General features: G+C 50.0%; 1 protein-coding gene and 2 long non-coding RNA genes across 10 annotated transcripts in view; 1 reads left to right on the plus strand and 2 right to left on the minus strand.

Moving 5' to 3' along the window:
- The first annotated feature begins 790 nt into the window (after positions 1 to 790).
- The window catches only part of LOC111559474, a 191,803-nt gene continuing 170,674 nt past the window's right edge, over positions 791 to 21,919 (plus strand). For 2 of the 8 annotated variants that reach the window (XM_045051435.1, XM_045051439.1), the window contains exons 1-4: positions 1,841 to 2,047; positions 2,473 to 2,580; positions 4,859 to 5,058; positions 5,659 to 5,718. In XM_045051435.1, the coding sequence (XP_044907370.1) occupies positions 1,910 to 2,047; positions 2,473 to 2,580; positions 4,859 to 5,058; positions 5,659 to 5,718 (506 nt within the window). In that variant the 5' untranslated portion in view covers positions 1,841 to 1,909. Of the gene's footprint in view, positions 1,576 to 1,833; positions 2,048 to 2,472; positions 2,581 to 4,858; positions 5,059 to 5,658; positions 5,719 to 21,919 lie in introns of those variants that run through there. The other 6 variants (XM_045051443.1, XM_045051447.1, XM_045051438.1 and 3 more) reach the window with 6 other exon arrangements.
- On the minus strand, positions 1,908 to 3,372 carry LOC123383563. The gene is made up of 2 exons (XR_006593386.1): positions 3,075 to 3,372; positions 1,908 to 2,937 (listed from the first exon to the last, which is right to left on the minus strand). It is a non-coding gene; the product is annotated as an uncharacterized LOC123383563 (long non-coding RNA).
- On the minus strand, positions 17,506 to 18,798 carry LOC123383561. Its single transcript, XR_006593384.1, has 3 exons — positions 18,535 to 18,798; positions 18,063 to 18,177; positions 17,506 to 17,633 (listed from the first exon to the last, which is right to left on the minus strand). It is a non-coding gene; the product is annotated as an uncharacterized LOC123383561 (long non-coding RNA).

Below are 21,919 nucleotides of genomic sequence, written 5' to 3' on the forward strand. Positions count from 1 at the left end.
CCACCAGGGAAGGGTCTGACAAGGCTGTGCTGAGGAAACGTTAATATTTCCTGCCGCAGTGCAAGAACGAGTCAGCCCTGCTCAAGTCCGATAGAATGTATCCCGGCAGAAGGCACAGTGGGGCACACACTCGGAGGCAGAGGTCATTTTTTCAGAGGGGACGTGTGAAAGGAGACCAGGGAGACCGGAAAGAGCTACGGAGGACAGCAGAGAGGGAGGGTGAGGAGGGCCAGGGCCTGGGGCAGGAGGACGTTGTCACTACTCTGCTCTAGTGCCGTGGGACAATATGCCCCCACCCTTAGTGGCTTCCCCATAAACTTCCCACCTCACAGGCCCAGGGGACCAGGAATTCAGCAGGGCTCAGCTGAGCGCTCATGCCAGAGCCTCTCAGGAGGTTGGGGCTGCTGTCATCACTCAGACAGAACCTGCTTCACTCAACCCCTGAGCCCACTTCAGGGTGGTGGCAGGATTCAGTCCACATCGAGTGCCTTAGTTCTTCCCTGTCTGTTGTTTTCTCTCAGGGCTAGGCTGTGGGTACTTGTCCATGTCACGACTCTACACGGGGGTTGGTCCCCACTGTGAAGAGCTGAGAGACAACACAGAGAGTGACAGTGAGCACGTGGCCGTGCCATGCACATTTTATCACCTAAACTTGTTTGGTCTGGGGTCATGGTGCCATCTTCTTTGCAACAGAAATCAAACACTACGTCCATACCACACTCCAGGAAGGAAATCCCACAAGGATGTGTTGACAGGATGAGGGCATCCCAGGGAGCCACTGAGGGGAGGAGAAAGTGAAGACCCTGCCAGGGTCAGTGCTTTGCCCAGAATCACAGACGGGTAGAAAGTCAGAACCAGGCATGACCCCAACTTCATGTCCTCAAAATGGGGTCCTGGATTTGACCCAGGATTTTGGAGGGGGTCTGGAAAAGGGTGTGTTACTGTCACTGGGTGCAGACATGGAGGTGGCGTGGGGGTGAGGCTGAAGAGGAGCGTCACAGAAGACATCCCAGCACGTTCTTCCCTGAGGAGGACCCCCAGGCCAGGGCAACCCACTGAGTGCCACCCTGTCCCCATTGTATGTACCCAGTGGAAAGGCAGGGAATGGCTCGTGGCACACTACTGACAAAGTCTACGTAAAAGAGAGTTCTGTCCTCCTAGGCCCCAACTCCAATCCCTTCTGTAGGCATTGCTTTAGAAAGTAGAGAACCTAAGCTCCTAGGAAATGTTGGGCCATCCTTCCCTAGGTGGGGATGTGACCTTCTGGGACCCCAGAAAACAAGCACTGGTAAACACACATACACACACACACTCACGCACCTACGCACACCCGGGAGGACTGTGGGCTGGGATCAGAGGAGCAGCAGAATCAGAGGAGGTGAGAAGTTGAAGTCAATGTGGTTGGATAAACTTCCAACAGGTGACACCGCTGCTCCAATTTCACAGGTATCATCCCACATATGCCTGAGGACATCCTGAGGACATCCTGAGGACATGCTAGAATGATCTCCATTGGGCGGAAAAGACACGGACCATCCCTGAGAAGCACAGTCGCGAATCTGGGACCAGAAAGAGGTAAGAAAGAAGAGTTCTGTCTCAACCCAGATAGGTCTCACAGCTGGGACCCTGCCTGCCCCAGACCTTCCCAGGGGACTGTGGAGAGGGGTGCATTGGTGGAACTGTGTACCGATGTGACATTTCATGGAGAATGGGGGTGAGCAGTCAGCAAAGAGAGGACTATTTGCAAAGGTGTTATCCCAGAGGGGGACTCAGGAGGTGGATCCTAGGCAGTGACATCACTTTGCTTACAATAGGCCCCAGGAAAGCTTGGAACTCCTGTAACCTGGCACCCATGTTCTAGGAAGGTCCCATACCAGGCTCACTTGCCTACAGACCCAGAGACTTTAGGATGTTCTCTTGTTGTTTTCCCAGGTACCGGGGCTCTGGATGCCAGAAACCCCAGTGCGCAGGATTACTCAGATGTTGGAGAGGTTTCCTTAACCCACGCTGGCGATGCCTCAGGATGTTTTCCAGGAGGTCACATAAGGTAACACAGAGCAGCCTAGAGCAGGCCAGGTCAGGTCAGGTCACAGCTCGGAGCCTTCCCTGGGCACCCCCATCCCCTCATGTTCAGTTTCGGGGAAAGGGGGACATGGGGGCCGGTCCTCCCCGGGACCGGAGCAGGTTCGATGGCAGTGGACCACCTGGTGGACCCATCATGGCCATGCACATGTCATGCTGGGAAGGAGGGAAAAGGGATCTCTGAGGTGCCTCTAACCTGTAACAGGTTGAATCCAAGGCCCTCAAGCCACCTTGCTTCTCCTCCGTGGGGGAGGTGAGTGCACACTGTGGTGTCATATCTGGAATGAATTCATATGGGCCTGAGGACAAGCGAAAGCAAGCAGACACGGCTTTGAGGACACCTGCCTGCCTGCCTGCCTGCCTGCAGCCTGCTGGGCACTGTCTTGACAGAGCCACATGCCAGAGATGGAGGAGAAGCTGAATGAGAGCCCCTGCTCTACTTCCCTGAAGGAAAGGAGGAAGCCCCATGCCATCAGCACGAAGCCGCGCTGGCTCAGGGTGAGTGCAGGTACCAGGGAAACCCAACACCCAGGGCCCAGAAAACACACTGCTGCTCCCCTGGTAGCTCTCACAGACTCCTGGTCCCAGATGAACCTGGAACCCCATCTGCTCCCCAAACATGCCCTCAGGGCCCAGCCCCTGCAACGGTCAGACACAACGTCCCTCTCCACTTATTTGGAGGAAGATCAGAAAAGAGGTGTGAGACCATTTCACGTCCCATTCTGTCTAGAATATATTGCCATTGTTGTACACGTTTCCCCGACGAACGTTCCCAGGTGTCCCGGTTCGCCCGACCATCCTTCCACACCTTCTCCACGTCTGACACACGTTCGTGAGGAGCAGGGAGATTTTTACCTAAAGGACATGGGGCTCATTGCATTATGCCTAATGCTCTGCACTTTGGTGGCCAAGCAACAGGCTCCTGGGGCCCCTCCAGATCAGGAGCAAGGGCCTTACCACCTAGACAACATTCTGGAAATGTGACCACTCACCTCACCCATTCAACCCTTCACAAATGTGGGATTGTGACAGGATTCCCTTCTCTTGCCATGTCACAGTGCTGCACTGAACATCCTACATGTCCTATTATCCTGATCCAACCTCTGCCAGGTACTGTCCCTCTCTTCGGATCCCCAGAATGGACTGTGCTGTTAGAAATCACAGGGACAATGGGGCGCCTGGGTGGCGCAGTCGGTTGAGCGTCCGACTTCAGCCAGGTCACAATCTTGCGGTCCGTGAGTTTGAGCCCCGCGTCAGGCTCTGGGCTGATGGCTCAGAGCCTGGAGTCTGTTTCCGATTCTGTGTCTCCCTCTCTCTCTGCCCCTCCCTCGTTCATGCTCTGTCTCTCTCTGTCCCAAAAATAAATACACGTTGAAAAAAAAATTTTTAAAAAAAATTGAAAAAAAAAAGAAATCACAGGGACAAGGCTGTTCATGTGGGGAGGTGCCGTGCATACTCATTTAACAATCTGACCTGAGATTCTTTTTCCTTGATGGTTTTTTTCAAAAAATATATATGAAATTTATTGCCAAATTGGTTTCCATACAACACCCAGTGTTCATCCCCACACGTGCCCTCCTCAGTACCCATCACCCACGCTCCCCTCCCTCCCACCCCCCATCAGCTCTCAGTTTGTTCTCAGTTTTTAGGAGTCTCTTATGCTTTGGCTCTCTCCCACTCTAAGCTCTTTTTTTTTCTTCCCCCCCTCCACGTGTTCCTGTTAAGTTTCTCAGGATCCACAAAAGAGTGGACACATATGGTATCTGTCTTTCCATGTATGGCTTATTTCACTTAGCATAACACTCTCCAGTTCCATCCACATTGCTACAAAAGGCCATATTTCATTCTTTCTCATTGCCACGTAGTACTCCATTGTGTATATAAGCCACAATTTCTTTATCCACTTCTCAGTTGATGGACATTTAGGCTCTTTCCATAATTTGGCTATTGTTGAGAGTGCTGCTATAAACATTGGGGCACAAGTGCCCCTCTGCATCAGCACTCCTGTATCCCTTGGGTAAATTCCTAGCAGTGCTACTGCTGGGTCATAGGGTAGGTCTGTTTTTAATTGTTTGGAACCTCCACACTGTTTTCCAGAGCGGCTGCAGCAGTTTGCATTCCCACCAACAGTGCAAGAGGGTTCCCGTTTCTCCACATCCTCTCCGGCATCTATAGTCTCCTGATTTGCTCATTTTGGCCACTCTGACTGGCGTGACGTGATAGCTGAGTGTGGTTTTGATTTGTATTTCCCTGATGGGGAGCGACGTTGAGCATCTTTTCATGTGCCTGTTGGCCATCCGGATGTCTGCTTTAGAGAAGTGTCTATTCATGTTTTCTGCCCACTTCTTCAGTGGATTGTTTGTTCTTCAGGTGTGGAGTTTGGTGAGCTCTTTAGACATTTTGGATACTAGCCCTTTGTCCGTAATGTCATTTGCAAATATCTTTTCCCAATCCATTGGTTGCCTTTGAGTTTTGTTGGTTGTTTCCTTTGCTGTGCAGAAGCTTTTTATCTTCATGAGGTCCCAATAGTTCATTCTTGCTTTTAATTCCCTCGCCTGTGGGGATGTCTGATCGAAGATCCTAACGTGTTCAGCCATTTCCCACCTCAAATTCTCGTGTGAATGCCAACATCCTTCTTTGGACTCTGGGCACCCAGGTCTCACTCTTGCCACAAGTCACGGACGGCTTGGGGGTTTGGTCTGCATTCTGGACCCCAAGCCTCCTGATGTCCATGGTGCTGTGTCTGACTCTGTGTCCCTCCTGTGTTCTACCTCAGGGTATGAACATCTCACCCATGCCCGACAATGAGAACCGTGAGGAAGGGACCACCGAAGGAGGCTGGATGCTACTGGAACAGCGAGTGGAGCACCTGGTACCTGCTTTCCTGGGTGGAGACCCCTCCTACCTCTTCACATTCTTGAGCACGTACAGAGCTTTTGCTACCACCCAGCAGGTCCTGGAAATACTGTTTATGAGGTGAGCACCCTGCCCTTCACAGCCCAGTGTGATTCAGCCCCTGAAAGCTCTGAGTCTCAGGAAAGTCACCAAACGTCCTGGCCTCTCACTTTGTTCCTCCGATCCGGGTGGAAACACTCCAGGTCCTCAGTGGGGGCACTGCAGGGAAAGTCACCCTGGCCTGTGGAAAGCTCTGCTGGCAGGGCTGCGTCTCTGCTGGGTCATCTTTGTCCTCTTGCCCATGATCAACTTTCTGCCTCATCCCTCACTGTCGCCAGGTGTTGACTTGGGCTGTTTTCCCATTGGAAAAGGAGATTGGAGGCTCTATCTGTGTGTCTGAGTCCTGGCTCAAACCAGTCAACGATGCCCAGGATGAGCAGGACGCCCAGACCCACACCAATATGTGTGATGGAGCTGACTGGGGCCCTATCATTCTTCAAACACGCACGAAGCCCCACTAGGTGCAGGCACTTCTGTAGGAGCTGACTGGGATCCAATGCGCAGAGCGGACAGTACCCTCCCCTCCAGAGCTCCATTCTAGTCAGCAGTCAGGGACTCTGGATAGGACAAGACGTAGCATCCACAGGACAGCTCATATGATGTCCTTCTGGCCTCCTCCAGATACGGATGCTTCCATTCGGAGGCTGAGGAGGATGGCGGACCCCGGGAGCAGGAGAAACTGTGAGTAGGCTGAGCTCAGGCTGGAGGGCCTTCCTTCTCCAAGAGGGCAGTGCTGAGACTGTGCGTGGGAGGGGCTGCAGGACCCAGCATCCCACACGTCTGAGAGTCCTGTGAGAGGGCAAAGTTCTGAGGGCTTTCTCTTGGAAACAAGGAAAGGGGTTCTGTCCTGTCTGGTCGACGATGGGCTGTGGGCACAGGGAGGCAGCAGAGGGCGCCAGAGGACCGCGTCAGCCCCTTACAGAGTCCAACCCCATCCCTTCCCACTCACAGCCTTGCCTGGACCCCCATCAGGGGACCCAGAATAACGGTTTTGGGGAGCATCACGCTCACCACCTTGGGGAACAATCACGGTGCGTGCTTAGCAAGGGTACAGGAGACACAGTGAGGGCTCAAGGAGCACATATCACCCACACGATGGGAGAACGGTGTCAGCGGGAGGACACCCACATGTGCACTGAGTGCATGAGGCAGCACAGAGGCACAGGTCGTCACGTTGAGGGCATCAGGAGGGTCCCAGCAAGCCCAGGTAAGAGACAGAGTCCTCTTGTCCCGTATGTGCGCAGATTTTCGTGGAGCGCTAGGGTATGCAGTGAAGGCACTGACTCACCCCGACACCACCCCTCCACTCACGCACGGACTTGAATTCCAGTGGGAGGTAGGCAGCGGGACACAGCGAAGAGTCTGGCTGGCTTCCCCAAGAAGGACAGAGACGACCACATCATTGGCTAAGGGGTTCCCGTCAAACAGAATCTTGACGGTCCCTCTTCAGTGACCAGGTCACTCGTAGGCGGGACTGCCAAATCACAGGTGGACAACGTACAGAACCACCCTCTGGACGTCCAGGAGCAGGAGGCATAATTTGTACACATTTTTCAGGTGTAGCCTGCAGTTTCCAATATCTACAGACTGTTTATGACGTTAGGGCCTTCTTTTGGAAGGGAGCAACCCCTGGGACTGAGTGGATACCTGAGGAATTCAGAGGACAAGTCAGCACTGAGGTCATTGGGGTACCTGGGAGTGACCCATGGGGCAGGGAAGAGCCCACACTCCCTCATTCTGACCTCCTGCACAGCACCCCTGCCCCATGTCCTGGAACACACTCATCCAGGCCCCATCCCGTGACACACCCCAGACCCTTGTGCACCTCCTGTTCCATAGCTCCGCTTCTAAGTAGAGCAGCCATTCCCTGTTTTCAGGTGAGGGGAGGATGCAGGCTGGGCCTCTGCTGCTTGCTTGGGTAACTAACTAGGAGTGTAATTGCCGGATCATAGGGTCGTTCTATTTTCAACTTTTTCAGGCACCTCCATACAGTTTTCCAGAGTGGTTGCACCAGTTTGCATTCCCACCATCAATACAAGACGCTTCCCCTTTCCCTGAATCCTTACCAACACCTATTGTGTCTTGGGTTGTTAATGTTAACCATTCTGACAAGGGTGAGGTGGGATCTCATCATGGTTTTCACTGGTATTTCCCTGGTGATGAGTGATGTTGAACATCTTTTCATGTGTCTTTGAGCCATCTGGCTGTCTTCTTTGCAAAAATGTCTATTCATATCTTCTTCCTATTTCATTTGTAAAAGATTTATTAATTTATTGTGAGACAGACAGAGAGACAGAGTGTGTGCGTGTGTGTGTGTGTGTGTGTGTGTGTGTGAGCGCGTGCGCGTGCGCACATAGAGGAGAGACAGAGAAAGAGGGAAAGAGAGAATCTTAAGCAAGCTCCATGATGTCGGCACAGAACCAGATGAGGGGCTCGATCCCACAAAACCATGAGATCATGCCCTGAGCTGAAATCAAGAGTTGGACACAGAACTGTGCTACCCAGCATGCCTCTTCTACCCATTTGTTAACTGGATTCTTTGTTTTGGGGCCATCGAGTTGTGTAACTTCTCTATGTATTCTGGATAATAACCTTTATTGGATATGTCATTTGCAAATGTCTTCTCCCATTCCATAGGCTGACTTTTACTTTTGTTGATGGTTTCCTTCACTGAAAAGAAGTTTTTGTTTTGTTTTTGTCTGTTATTGTTGTTGTTGTTGTTGTTGTTGTTGGTGGTGGTGTTTTATGTTTTATCTCGAGGAATTCCCAATAGTTCATCTTTGGTTTTGTTTCCCTTGCTTATGGTGATGTGTGTGGTAAGAAGTTGCTATGGCCAAAGTCAAAGATTTTGCTGCCCGTGTTCTCCTCTAGGATTTTGATGGTTTCCTGTCTCACATTTAGGTCTTGCATCCAGTCTGGATTTCTTTTTGTGTACGCTGTAAGGAAGTAGTCCAGTTTCCTTCTTCTGCATGTTGCTGTCCAGTTTTCCCAACACCATTTGTTGAAGGGACGGTCCTTTTCCCATTGGCCATTCTTCCCTGCTTTGTTGAAGATTAGAAGACCATAGAGTTGTGGATCCATTTCTGGGTTTTGTATTCTGTTCCACTGATCTTTGTGCCTGTTTTTATGCCAGGACCATACTGTCTTGATGACCTACAGCTGTGTAATATAGCTTGAAGTCAGGTCGGCCAGTCCTGTCCATACGTAATTTTTTTCGAAAATTTGCCTTCACATGCTTCTACAACTTTCTCTTTCATTGAGATTTGGTCCTAAGTTTTTCCCTTTCCAAATAATCTGTCTTGTTTCCTGGCAAAATTACATTCTTTTCTTTCCAGAAAAATGTATTCTCACTTCTCATTCCTTTTATGCATGTCTCCTAATTTCTTCCATACAAGGTTATTTCCTTCAGGGTGCCCTGGTGCCTCAGTTCAATAAACATCCAACGCTTGGTTTTGGCTCAGGTCATGACCTCATGATTTGTGAGTTCAGGCCCCAGGTCAGGCTCTGCACTGACAGTACAGAGCCTGCTTGGGATTCTCTCTCTCTCTCTCTCTCTCACTCACTCTCTCTTCCCCACTCCTGCTTGCTCTCTCTCTCTCTCAAAACTAAATAAACAAGAAGAAAAAAGAAAAGATTGTTCCTTACAATATTCAGTAGTTTCAATTCCATTTATCTGATGAAAACTAAGTAGCAACCAGTTGTGAATTACCACAGGAGAATTCTTTAGGTTAGCAAATTCATGAATATTTTGTAATTTTTAGAACCTGTTCTTTCATAGTACAACTCTTTTGTAATGAATGAAACATGTTTCCAATACACCCATATTTACCTTTACATCTCTATAATAAGAAGCCAACAAATGATAAACCTCTGTTTAGCAATGAATGGTTTAGCGTTTTAGCTTCTTTGGAAAAGGCTTAGACATCTAGTGACTTTAACTCAATTTACAAAACTTTATGAAACCAGCGAATACTTAATAAAATAGGCAAAATCAGTCAGCACTTTCAGGAATCCTTGCTGACAGAGAGCAATAATTACAACATGAATTTAACTAATAAATTCAGGTCGAATAAAAGTGGATTATCTATATCACGTTTGACACTGATAACTCAGGAAGACGTATCTCTCTTCCTTGAAAGAACAATGTTTCGTATGGAATATGTGGCACCTGCACCCCCTGAAAGTTAATCACTTTGTTCCACACTGGCAATTTTACCTGGGGCTCCCATGGGGAAATCCCAAGTGGGCAATTTAACCCCAAAGCAGGCCTGGAGCCTTTTCATGTTGCTTTGGTAGATGCTCCACTCTGAAGCTCATAAGGCTGCGACCCAACAGCCTGGGGTACTTTTGCTCCTCAACAGTGAGGGGAGGAGAAGCAAGATCTGATAGTGGCAGAAATGCGGAGGATGGAGTCCACTGTGACAGTGGAAGCCTTGCCGGTCGTGCAGGAACTAGAAGAGGGGAAGGCAGGGGCAGAGGTGTGCTGGTAGGGATGCCACCAGCAAGGCCAGAAGCAGGTTCAAAGTTTGGACTTGCATTCCGCTGTCACCGACTCCTGTCTCTTCCTCCTGCAACACGTGTCGTTTTCTCTACTTGGTTTTGAGCCCTCTGGTGGAGGCAGAGGAGCAGGAAATGGGTTGGACAGCTGGTGCTCGTGCTTGAGGAGATGGATGGAGTGTTTCCAGTGTCAGCCTGCCTTCCTTCTTCTTTTTCTCATTATTCTGACGATTGGCAAGGGTGTCCGGTGTCGTAGATTTTCACCCGTCCTTATCTTTCTGGACCATAAATTGGGATCCTCCCCACCAGGTATCTTTATGATGGAGTCACAACAAAGCCTGAATGTAGGTGATTTCATCCCAGATCGGGTGAACTTGAAAAACACTTTCTTTAGTTTTTATTTTTCTGAGTTTTAGAAAGCACAGTCTTCCTCCACAAGTGCTTGATTTTAAGCCAATTAAGTAGAGCTCATCTATAAATTATTTTTTGGAATACTATCCAGAGGTAGAAAAAATATCGGTCACACTTGTAACACATATGGGCACATACACACAATCCAGATGCAAACAAAATCTAGCCTTTGTTTCACTCATATTTGTGGAGTGAACATTAAAGATCCAACTTCCAATGATCTCCCCGTTATTAAAGCAAATCAAATGGCAAGATAGCATGTCAATTTAGGGACATATGAATTAGCTATTTTCCAGTTTCCGACTAGAATACGACCAGTTTTGTCCAAAGATGCCAAATGCTGCAGCCACCAGCACAGCAAGTGAAGCCCAGTCTGCTTCTGTGAGCATCGGCTCCTCTCAAGAAGTCAGGGGTTTCACTGACAGGACTACATGGCTTCCTAGTCTCTGGTTGCTTAGTGTTAGAGCTGGGTTTCTCTTAACTCTGTGTAGAAGAAAACTCATTTCGACATGTCAACAGGAGCACGTCTGAGTCATCTGTGACCCAAGTTATTCTTGGTTAGTTTTCCCAGTTAAGTAAGTACTTCCAAAGAGAGGTTCCATATACATTGTATCTATATCCTGTGGAATTCCTGTGGGGGGTGGCTGCTTTTCCAGAAGCCGGTTGGCTTTGAAAGCACAATTCCCCATTCATTTAGTTTCAGTTTTAGAATAAAGCTTGAGCAAAATCAAAAATGGTAAGTATAGTGGGTTGGGAGGGTGCTGCCTGTGAGTGTCTCTTACAAATGGCCACAATAGACTCTCATGGGTGTCAGGTTCTCCCAGAGAGGGCTCAAACCATCGAGGGGGCTCAGAGCACTGGAAGATCAATCTGGACATGTGCGTCTCTGGATGAGCCAATCACTAATTACATTATGGAATAGGAAGCTCCTCTAGGACTGATACACATCTCAAGGAATATCCTCAGACATTTGCACTAGGCTTTCAGCCAGCAAAAGGTGACATTCAGCTGGAAGGAACAAGTCCTCCTCTTTTATTGGAGAGGAATGCCTTAGTCTCTCATAATTCTAGCCAGAAAATTGCAATCACTATGAAGTCAAATTCAAACAACCAACCCATCCAGGCCAACACCTCTATGGTATTCCCACCTAGAGAACATTAACAGTAACACTTAACACCTGGAATAAAAGTCAAGCCCACCAACGGAAACTGGGGAGTTCCAGATGTCAGCAGAACTCATGGATACACTTTCAGATGGTGAGAAGTCAGAGGGGCACAAAGAGCCTGTGCTGGTACCAAGCACTGAGTTCCCAAAGACCTCCAGGTGTTCTCAGGCAAGTGTCTGTGATATCCTGCCCACTATGCCAAGAAATGTTGACACTAAATGAACAAATTGGGGCAAACAATGAAAAGAAAATGGGTTTTATCTGAGCTCCAGTTAGAAGAGCTGCTCGGGATACACAATTTTCTCAAAACACCTGTGCTCCACTGAAGGATCACCTGGTGTAAGGGTATATAAATATGCATACATATGTGTAAAGGGTAAGGAATACTCATGAAGAAAGACATTGCAGAAAGTTACAGACTTAATCTTAAGATTTTAGTATATGGAAGGCTATATGAATTTAGACATATGGGAACAGGGAGTTTTTTTTTTTTTCTTATTTTTATGATTGGAACGAACCTTTTTTGTCATTTTTAAAAACCTATCAGATGTACAGTATGTCCTCATGGGAGTAATAGAGCCCATGCTTTGAGGTTTTGCAGGGTTATTTTGACCTTGATCGCTGTTAAAGTATACCTTCCCTGGGAATCTCAGAACAAGGCCCACAAACATGAAAACTGGAGAATTGCTTTTATTATGCCCTTTCCCATGTTTGAATGGAGCCTGCCTATGAGCACACACTTTGAATTCCTCTGTCCCCACAAACCTGTCCCACATTTGAATCCCTTATTCACAGCCACACTTCCTGATCATCTCTTTCGCTCAGTTCTGAACAAAACAACACCTGTGTTCACCTCCCTCGTGGGAAAGAAGTCCTAGGGAGGAGTACCTTGAAGTGGGGCCCAAGCCCACCTCCTCACCCTGAAACCAGCCTCTCTCATCCCTTACCTTCAAAATTGTGCCCTTTTCCTTCCTGGATGCAGGGATGCGTGGTAACCTCTAGAGTGCATTTTAAAGTAGTCAAACAGGGGTGCCTGGGTGGCGCAGTCGGTTGAGCGTCCCACTTCAGCCAGGTCATGATCTCGCGGTCCGTGAGTTCGAGCCCGGCGTCAGGCTCTGGGCTGATAGCTCAGAGCCTGGAGCCTGCTTCCGATTCCGTGTCTCCCTCTCTCTCTGCCCCTCCCCTGTTCATGCTCTGTCTCTCTCTGTCCGAAAAATAAATGAACGTTGAAGAAAAAAATTTTTAAAGTAGTCAAACAAATGAATTGTATTTTCTGTTGATTACTTTAGCTCTTAAAATGACTTAATATTGAAATTGACCTGGAACCTTTAGGGTCTCTGGTTACCTCAGGTGGTGTTTCTTGAAACATATCTCAGAAAAACATGTTCCCACTCCCCCACGTTGTTTCAGCTTCCTGCTAAATGTGGTGTTGCAGACCCTGGCACCCAGCGCTGTGCACTCTGCGGCGTGGGGGTGGGGGGATGGGGCGGCTTGGATCCTGGGCCCAAGCAGGTGTGCGGGAGCGCGCGCACCAGTGCGCGCATGCGCGTGGGCCAGGGGCGGAGCCCGGTGAGAGACACAGCTGCTGCTGAAGTGGTGCTGTGAGTCCTGGCTCTCAGCACGCCTGCCGCCCCAAGCCCCCAAGTGTCTGGGCCAGCCAGGGACTGACGCCCACCTCAGCCCCCGACCGGGGACATGCTGCTGCCTGGCGCCTGCGACCTGGTAGCCATGACGGTCGCGGTAGTGCTCGCGGGAGCGCTGGCGATAGTGCTGCCGGGCCCGAGTGGAGAAGATTGGGAGCCATAAGCCTCCAGCCCTGGAGGGTGGCGGCCCTGCTGCTCCTGCTGCTCCTGGAGCCAGAGGCCAGGGCGCGGGACGCGCTCCCCAGGCGCCTGGGTCTTTGGCTGCGCTGGTGGAGTGCCAGCACTGGCAGGGGCAGAGCGCCATGCGATGCACGACCCCCACCCCCCCCAGCGCCCCCGAAAGACCATCTGGGAGAAGCCTAAAGGTGGAGCAGCTGAGACCCACAGCCTCCCTCCAGGACCTGCCTCAGTCGCGGTGCTGCCAAGGTAGGGATCCTAGTGACAAGGTCCCATGTGGTCTTCCCCCCTGCCCCTCTCTGTCTTCCCCTTCCATTCCCACCCCCCCCACCCCCCCCACCCCCCCGCCCTGTGCTCCGGGCTTCTTCCTGGGCTCCTTTGCGACTTCGGTCTGGAGGACTCAGGAGTGAGCTTTCTGGGTTGGAACCCGGTTCCCTGGAGGAGGAGGGCCCCAGATCATGTAGGGGGTTAGGCTCCGGAGTGGGGAGTGGCGCAGGTCGAGGGGGGCGGTGTCCTGATTGCCCTTGGAGGTCTGACTGGGTTGGTGGCTGGAGGGTGGAGGTGCTAATGAAGGAAGGAAGGAACGAACGAAGGAAAGCGTGGACCTGCGATTGTGGGAAAATGTCAAGGCAGGGCCAGGGAAGTCGCAGCCATGAGCAGGAGGAAACATTCCTGCCTGTGAAAATGAAGCACAAGGGACCTGAGATTCCAGAGAAACATTCCAGGGAGAATCAGGGTGGTGGGCCTGAGTTGATGGAGGCCAGCAAGGGACAGTGTTGAAGGGATTGAGAGTGGAAGCAGCAGGTGAACACAGGCCTCCTGCCTCCCCCCTCCACACCCGCTGCCCTGCCCCACCAAGCTCTGCCCGTGGTGGCAGAGGTGCACCCTCTGATATGCGGGAGAGATCCCACCCTGCTTGTGGCTAAAGAGGTTCCTCTATCATGGGAGTCAATGGGACTAGGGGGTAGGAGTCTGGATTAGGGCAAGTGCAACTCCCTGTTGAGCTCTTCATTTCTGGAGGCAATTTGCATTCAATCAATGAACTCGGAGCCAGGGAGCCAGGAATAAGTGGCGCTTCTGTGTTTTAGAGGGTGGTGCAGACTCTTTCCTACTTGGAGATGTGTGCTGAAGAGAACTGGGTGTTGTGGATGGAGTCCAAAGTCATCTCTTTGGGACATGTTGGGTGGGAACGTTTTCTTCGCACTCTGGCGAGGAAGGTGGATGGAAAAGCTCCTTGTCCAAGGCAGACTTTGGGTTTTGTTGTTCCTATCCGTGGGGCGTGGTGCTTCCCGTTTCCGTGGAGCGCCTCCTGTCTTGCATTCGTTCCGTGTTTCAAGAGTTTCAGTCCTTGGCAATCACATCTCCTCTGGGACTCACCAGGCAGCACGAGAGAGAAGTGACTCGGAGCCCACCGGGTCCCTAGAAACCAGTGCGTGTGTACTGGAGCAGGCAGTGCTCCTCTCTCAGCCTCCTTTGGAAATGAGGTCTTGAGCAAACGGTCTTTCATTGCATGGGTTGTACCTCTCCCCGGTTGTTGGGGCGGGGGTGGGGGTGGGGAGTGTGTGTGCGTGAGTGTGGTGCTGTGGCCCGTGTGGAGTCCGGACCACGTCAGGGACCCAGTTCTTTGCAAGGAATGCGTTTTGTTGCATGGGAGTATCTCAGTTCGCTAGAGAGTTCCAATCCTGTCTCAAAGGCTGAAAACATCCTGAAGGCAGCACCTACACCACACTGAAACCAGAGTCCTAAGAGCAGAGGCTTTCCCACACTTCCATGTCGAGCTGACTGGTGCTTTATGTTTTCAGGAAGATGGTGTGGTGTAGGCCACTTGGAGCAGCTCAGGCTCCTAAGCATCTGGTTTGTCCCCGGGGGGTGAGTTGTGTCTGTCAGTAATTCAGAAAATTATGATTATCGTGAAGATCATTATTTTCTCGATTACCATGATTACTATATTCTGCATAATCCATGGCATGGAATTTGATAAGGAGCTCGATACCCCTAACCTTTTCGTCACCAAAGCTCACTACAACAAGGAGTAAAACAATCACTGTTGTGCGATGGACAATGCACCTTACCTTTATTGTACTATTTTAGTGGTATGTCCATACGTTTTGAGTAATGAAAGTGTCCACTTAGATCTAAGGAGTTTTTTGTGACATCATGGTACTTCAAGAAACCATAAAAATAATGGAAAATCTAAGTTATCTAGTAATCTAAACACTGTGTTCTTTTGGATATGAAATCTAAGTAAAGAACTCATCTTGCAAAAACTGTCAAGACCTGACAATTCCTTATTATTCTAGTAGGTCTAGTGAATGGAATGGAGTGAACTAAGGTCTCTGAAAAATAGGAATCTAGAATTTGAGATATTGAGTCACCTTACTCTCCCTTTCCCTGTTGACATGGTCTTATTTTATTCGGTGATGTCTTTTGACCTTTACCCTATTTCCCTCCTTCCTGCCCCCCCCACCTTTGCAATCATCTTTATGTATTGATGGGCTTGTTTCTTTCTGTTTTGAGGATTTTGTTTTTTGTTTTCTTAGTTTTTGTTTCAGATTTCCAATATATGTGCGAGCGTTTATATGTGTATTTCTCTGTGTGAGTTCTTTCACTTGGCATAATGCCCTCCAGGCTATTATAAACACTGTGGCATGATAACAGGTATGAAGTCATTTTTGAGAGTTAGTGATTTCATATGTTCTGAGTAGTACCTAGGGGGGTAATTGAGGGACGTTGCTGGATGATATGGATGTTCTCCTCTGAATTGTGTGAGGAAACTTTACATTGTTTGCGACTGCCTCTGCACCAAGTTCCAATGCCACCAACAGGGCCCAATGATTCGCTTTCTTCCACATTGTACCGGATGCTTGTGTTTTCTTGTCTTTTTGATAAGACCGTTCAGACAGGTTTCAGGTGATATCTCTTTGGCTTTGGACTTTCATTTCCCTAATGTGGAGTGACATGGAACTTCTCTTCATGTATGTGGTGTCCATCTGTATGTCTTCATTGGAAGAATGCCCCTTCAGGACTCTGCCAGGTCCGTCCTTGCTCTTTGGTTTTGCATTGTGGCGCTGTAGGAGTTCTTGATATCTTTTGTGTTTTAACACTTGACCACGTATGTAGTTTGCAAGTATTTTCTCCCATTCACTATGTTGCCTTCCCATTCTGTGAAAGATATTGTTGCCGTGCAGAACTTGTTTTTTTTAGTTTCATGTAGTCCCACTTGTTTAGTCTTCCTTTGTAGCTTTGTCTTCTGGTGTCAAATCCCTAAACTCAAGTCAGACTGAGATCCAAACATTGTCGTGGGTTTGGCATTTGGCTTTGTCCAGCAAAGCCAAGGACAGCAGAAAGGCTTGCTTCAGACTCCACGCAAGTCAAGAGAGGTGTGAGGGAGTTTAAGGGACGTCTCCGCGAGCTGCTCTCAGGCTCCCACGTTCATTAAGCCTACAAACGATGTACAACACGTCAGCGGGTCACATGCTAGAAAGAACGTATTGAAGATTTTGTGCAAATCACATCTAGACAGGATAAAATATTCCATGTGACAACACGATCCAAGAACTTGGTGAGCCCATGCAGAACCCAACCCCTAGATAGACATGCACTAGATCAGCCAAGTCTCTCCTGCCCCCCAGATACACAGCAACTAGGTAAGTGAGCTGCTGCAACTGTTTGCGGGAAGGCCAGAGAGCAGTGATCTGCTCTGCAAAGCGTTCCCTATAATCTCCAAACCCCCAGACGCCACTGACTTGTGGAAAGCCTGAGACGTGGTTGCCCAGAGAGGGAAAAGGATCTTGGCATTCACACGAGAATTTGAGGTGGGAAATGACTGAACACATTAGGATCTCAAGTCAGATTGTTAGATGAGTATGGACAGCAGCTCCCTGCATTAACAGCAGTGTCCCTGTGATTTCTAACCGCAAAGTCCATTCTGGGGATCCCAAGACAGGGACTTTACCTAGCAAAGGTTGGATCAGGATAATAGAACATGTAGGATGTTCAGTGCAGCACTGTGACATGGCAAGAGAAGGGAATCCTGTCACAGTCCCACATTTGTGAAGGGCTGAATGGGTGAGGTGAGTGGTCTCATTTCCAGAATGTTGTCTAGGTGTTAAGGCCCTTGCTCCTGACTGGAGGGGCCCCAGGGGCGTGTTGCTTGGCCACCAAAGTGCAGAGCAGTAGACATAATGCAATGAGCCCCATGTCCTTTGGGTAAAATATCTCCCTGCTCCTCATGAACGTGTGTCAGACGTGGAGAAGGTGGGGAAGGATGGTCGGGCGAAACGGGCCACCTGGGAACGTTCGTCGGGGAAACGTGTACAACAATGCCAATATATTCTAGACAGAATGGGACGTGAAATGGTCTCACGCCTCCTTTCTGATCTTCCTCCAAATAAGTGGAGAGTGACGTTGCGTCTGGCCGTGGCAGGGGCTGGGCCCTGCTGGCATGTTTGAGGAGCAGATGGGGTTCCAGGTTCATCTGGGACCAGGAGTCTGTGAGAGCTACCAGGGGAGCAGCAGTGTGTTTTCTGGGCCCTGGGATTCTTTGCATGGCCTGTGGCCCCTTGGTGTTGGGTTTCCCTGGTACCTGCACTCACCCTGAGCCAGCGCGGCTTCGTGCTGATGGCATGGGGCTTCCTCCTTTCCTTCAGGGAAGTAGAGCAGGGGCTCTCATTCAGGTTCTCCTCCATCTGTGGCATGTGGCTCTGTCAAGACAGTGCCCAGCAGGCTGCAGGCAGGCAGGCAGGCAGGCAGGCAGGAGTCCTCAAAGCCGTGTCTGCTTGCTTTCGCTTGTCCTCAGACCCATATGAATTCATTCCAGATATGACACCACAGTGTGCACTCAGCTCCCCCACGGAGGAGAAGCAAGGTGGCTTGAGGGCCTTGGATTCAACCTGTTACAGGTTAGAGGCACCTCAGAGATCCCTTTTCCCTCCTTCCCAGCATGACATGTGCATGGCCATGATGGGTCCACCAGGTGGTCCACTGCCATCGAACCTGCTCCGGTCCCGGGGAGGACCGGCCCCCATGTCCCCCTTTCCCCGAAACTGAACATGAGGGGATGGGGGTGCCCAGGGAAGGCTCCGAGCTGTGACCTGACCTGACCTCGCCTGCTCTAGGCTGCTCTGTGTTACCTTATGTGACCTCCTGGAAAACATCCTGAGGCATCGCCAGCGTGGGTTAAGGAAACCTCTCCAACATCTGAGTAATCCTGCGCACTGGGGTTTCTGGCATCCAGAGCCCCGGTACCTGGGAAAACAACAAGAGAACATCCTAAAGTCTCTGTGTCTGGAGGCAAGTGAGCCTGGTATGGGACCTTCCTAGAACATGGGTGCCAGGTTACAGGAGTTCCAAGCTTTCCTGGGGCCTATTGTGAGCAAAGTGATGTCACTGCCTAGGATCCACCTCCTGAGTCCCTCTCTGGGATAACACCTTTGCAAATAGTCCTCTCTTTGCTGACTGCTCACCCCCATTCTCCATGAAATGTCACATCGGTACACAGTTCCACCAATGCACCCCTCTCCACAGTCCCCTGGGAAGGTCTGGGGCAGGCAGGGTCCCAGCTGTGAGACCTATCTGGGTTGAGACAGAACTCTTCTTTCTTACCTCTTTCTGGTCCCAGATTCGCGACTGTGCTTCTCAGGGATGGTCCGTGTCTTTTCCGCCCAATGGAAATCATTCTGGCATGTCCTCAGGATGTTTTCAGGATGTCCTCAGGCATATGTGGGATGATACCTGTGAAATTGGAGCAGCGGTGTCACCTGTTGGAAGTTTATCCAACCACATTGACTTCAACTTCTCACCTCCTCTGATTCTGCTGCTCCTCTGATCCCAGCCCACAGTCCATCCAGGTGTGCGTACGTGCGTGAGTGTGTGTGTGTGTGTGTGTGTGTGTGTGTGTGTTTACCAGTGCTTGTTTTCTGGGGTCCCAGAAGGTCACATCCCACCTAGGGAAGGATGGCCCAACATTTCCTAGGAGCTTAGGTTCTCTACTTTCTAAAGCAATGCCTACAGAAGGGATTGGAGTTGGGGCCTAGGAGGACAGAACTCTCTTTTACGTAGAGTTTGTCAGTAGTGTGCCACGAGCCATTCCCTGCCTTTCCACTGGGTACATACAATGGGGACAGGGTGGCACTCAGTGGGTTGCCCTGGCCTGGGGGTCCTCCTCAGGGAAGAACGTGCTGGGATGTCTTCTGTGACACTCCTCTTCAGCCTCACCCCCACGCCACCTCCATGTCTGCACCCAGTGACAGTAACACACCCTTTTCCAGACCCCCTCCAAAATCCTGGGTCAAATCCAGGACCCCATTTTGAGGACATGAAGTTGGGGTCATGCCTGGTTCTGACTTTCTACCCGTCTGTGATTCTGGGCAAAGCACTGACCCTGGCAGGGTCTTCACTTTCTCCTTCCCTCAGTGGCTCCCTGGGATGCCCTCATCCTGTCAACACATCCTTGTGGGATTTCCTTCCTGGAGTGTGGTATGGACGTAGTGTTTGATATCTGTTGCAAAGAAGATGGCACCATGACCCCAGACCAAACAAGTTTAGGTGATAAAATGTGCATGGCACGGCCACGTGCTCACTGTCACTCTCTGTGTTGTCTCTCAGCTCCTCACAGTAGGGACCAACCCTCATGTCGAGTCGTGACACGGACAGGTACACACAGCCTAGCCCTGAGAGACAACAGACAGGGAAGAACTAAGGCACTCGATGGGGACTGAATCCTGCCACCACCCTGAAGTGGGCTCAGGGGTTGAGTGAAGCAGGTTCTGTCTGAGTAATGGCAGCAGCCCCAAACTCCTGAGAGGCTCTGGCAGGAGCCCTCAGCTGAGTCCTGCTGAATTCCTGGTCCCCTGGGCCTGTGAGGGGGGACGTTTATGGGGAAGCCACTAAGGGTGGGGGAATATTGTCCCACGGCACTAGAGCAGAGTAGTGACAACACCCTCCTGCCCCAGGCCCTGGCCCTCCTCACCCTCCCTCTCTGCTGTCCTCCGTAGCTCTTTCCGGTCTCCCTGGTCTCCTTTCACACGTCCCCTGTGAAACAACGACCCCTGCCTCCGAGTGTCCGCCGCACTGTGCCTTCTGTCAGGCTACATACCCTCGGACTAGTGCAGGGCTGAGTCGTTCTTGCACTGTGGCAGGAAATAGTAACGTTTCCTCAGCACAGCCTTGTCAGACCCTTCCCTGGTGGAGCTCAGGACCCAGTTGTCACACCTTGAATTTTTCTATGGAGTCCTTGCTCATGTCATTCCCATTTTTGTTTCCTGTTCTTTCCATCTTCCTGGCTAGTCCTTGAACTCCTAGAGGGAAGATGTGGCTGCCTTACGAGCACTGGCACTATGTGAATGCTCAGCTGCTCATTCCCGGGGCTGACTGAGGAGGTAAAGGGATCCCACCCACCAATTAGCAGCTCAATCATTGTAGCCTAATTTACCTGGGTCATTTTCCAATACTTATTTTCTCGTATATCTGTTGAGTCCACTCTAGTCGTAATTTGGGGTGTGAAATCACACTCCAAGATCAAGAGTCTCATGCCCTACTGACTGAAACAGCCAATTTTCATGGAACTAGACTGATCTCTAAGTGATCTTGCGGGTTAACATTTCGTACGTGTATTAGGTTATGCTGAATTACCAGAGAACGCGCCACATTTCAAAAAGCATGTCCCCATAGATTTCCTCACATGACAGAGCTGGGTGTGTGTTTAGATTGGAGACTAAAGTCCTTCATGTGGTCATTGAGGACCCCAGAGTTCCTCCATTTTGTCCCTTCTCCCTCCCGAGGATATCAGGTACTTGCACAACCAGCAGCACAAGGGGCGATAAAGAGGAAAGAGAACAAGGAAATGCACCTGGGAGCATGTTATCAGCCTGGTCTAGAGTGCCTAAAATATCCACCTTTTCACTCATTCCTTGCTTTAAAGGCAAGGATTTTTAAGTAGTGGTCTGTGAGAACCTATGTCCCACAAACCATAGAAAATGCATCCCTAGATATGCACCAGAAAACATACGAAGGTAATTCCTGAGCTGAAGGAAAATATTCTTCCTCCGGGACACATTGTATGAAGGAAATAAGAAGAGTAAACATCTATGTGTGTGTGTGTGTGCGATCTCTACATATTAATGAATATGACGTTGTATCGCTATCCCTGAATATCTTTAAGAAGTGAAGGATCATTGACTTTTAAATAGAAGAATTAGGAAAACAACAAGTAAAAAATTGCAATTAGTGAGCTTACACACATATACTATTAAGATGTATGAGAGTATCGGGGCGCCAGGGTGGCTCCGTGGGTTGAGCGTCCGCCTTCGTCTCAGAACATGATCTCACGGTTCGTGGGTTCGAGCCCCGCATCAGGCTCTGTGCTGACAGGCTGTTTCCGATACTGTGTGTCCCTCACTCTCTGCCCCTCCCCCACTCACGCTTTGTCTCCCTCTGTCTCAAAAATAAATAACCATTCAAAAACATTTAAAGAAATTCCATTAAGATCTAGGCCAACAGGAAGTAAACGACTGGTGGTTGAGAAGTCAATGAAGTGCCTCCTACGATGGATTGTTTTCAAGTACGAAAATGCTCATAAAATGACCACATGACTGCAAGTATAATGTGAATATTGAAACTGCAGCCCAGTTAGCCAGTTAAATGGAAAGAATTCCATATATCTGTGTTCACTTACACTTCGCCGTCCAGAGCAGGGTCTGGTACACCTTGCACGTTCAGTCGATGCTTGTTGCAAAATCGCATGGGTGATGGCCTCTCTCTCTCTCTCTCTCTCTCTCTCTCTCACTCACCAAAAGAAAGAAACTTTGAAAAGCAATTGAAACCCAAGAAAAGAAAAATGGCACGGAGGAGTTGGGATCTGAGGCACACTGTGAAGAAAACATGGGGGTTGGGAGGTAGTGGAGGTGGACAGGCGGTTCCACAGAGTTGAAGGACGTGCCACAGTCAGCAGTGGCAGGGTGGACTTGAGGGTGGGCCGCTGGTGGTGCAG

The sequence above is a fragment of the Felis catus genome, assembly GCF_018350175.1.
Source record: "Felis catus isolate Fca126 chromosome A2 unlocalized genomic scaffold, F.catus_Fca126_mat1.0 chrA2_random_Un_scaffold_38, whole genome shotgun sequence".
NCBI classification, from domain to species: domain Eukaryota; kingdom Metazoa; phylum Chordata; class Mammalia; order Carnivora; family Felidae; genus Felis; species Felis catus.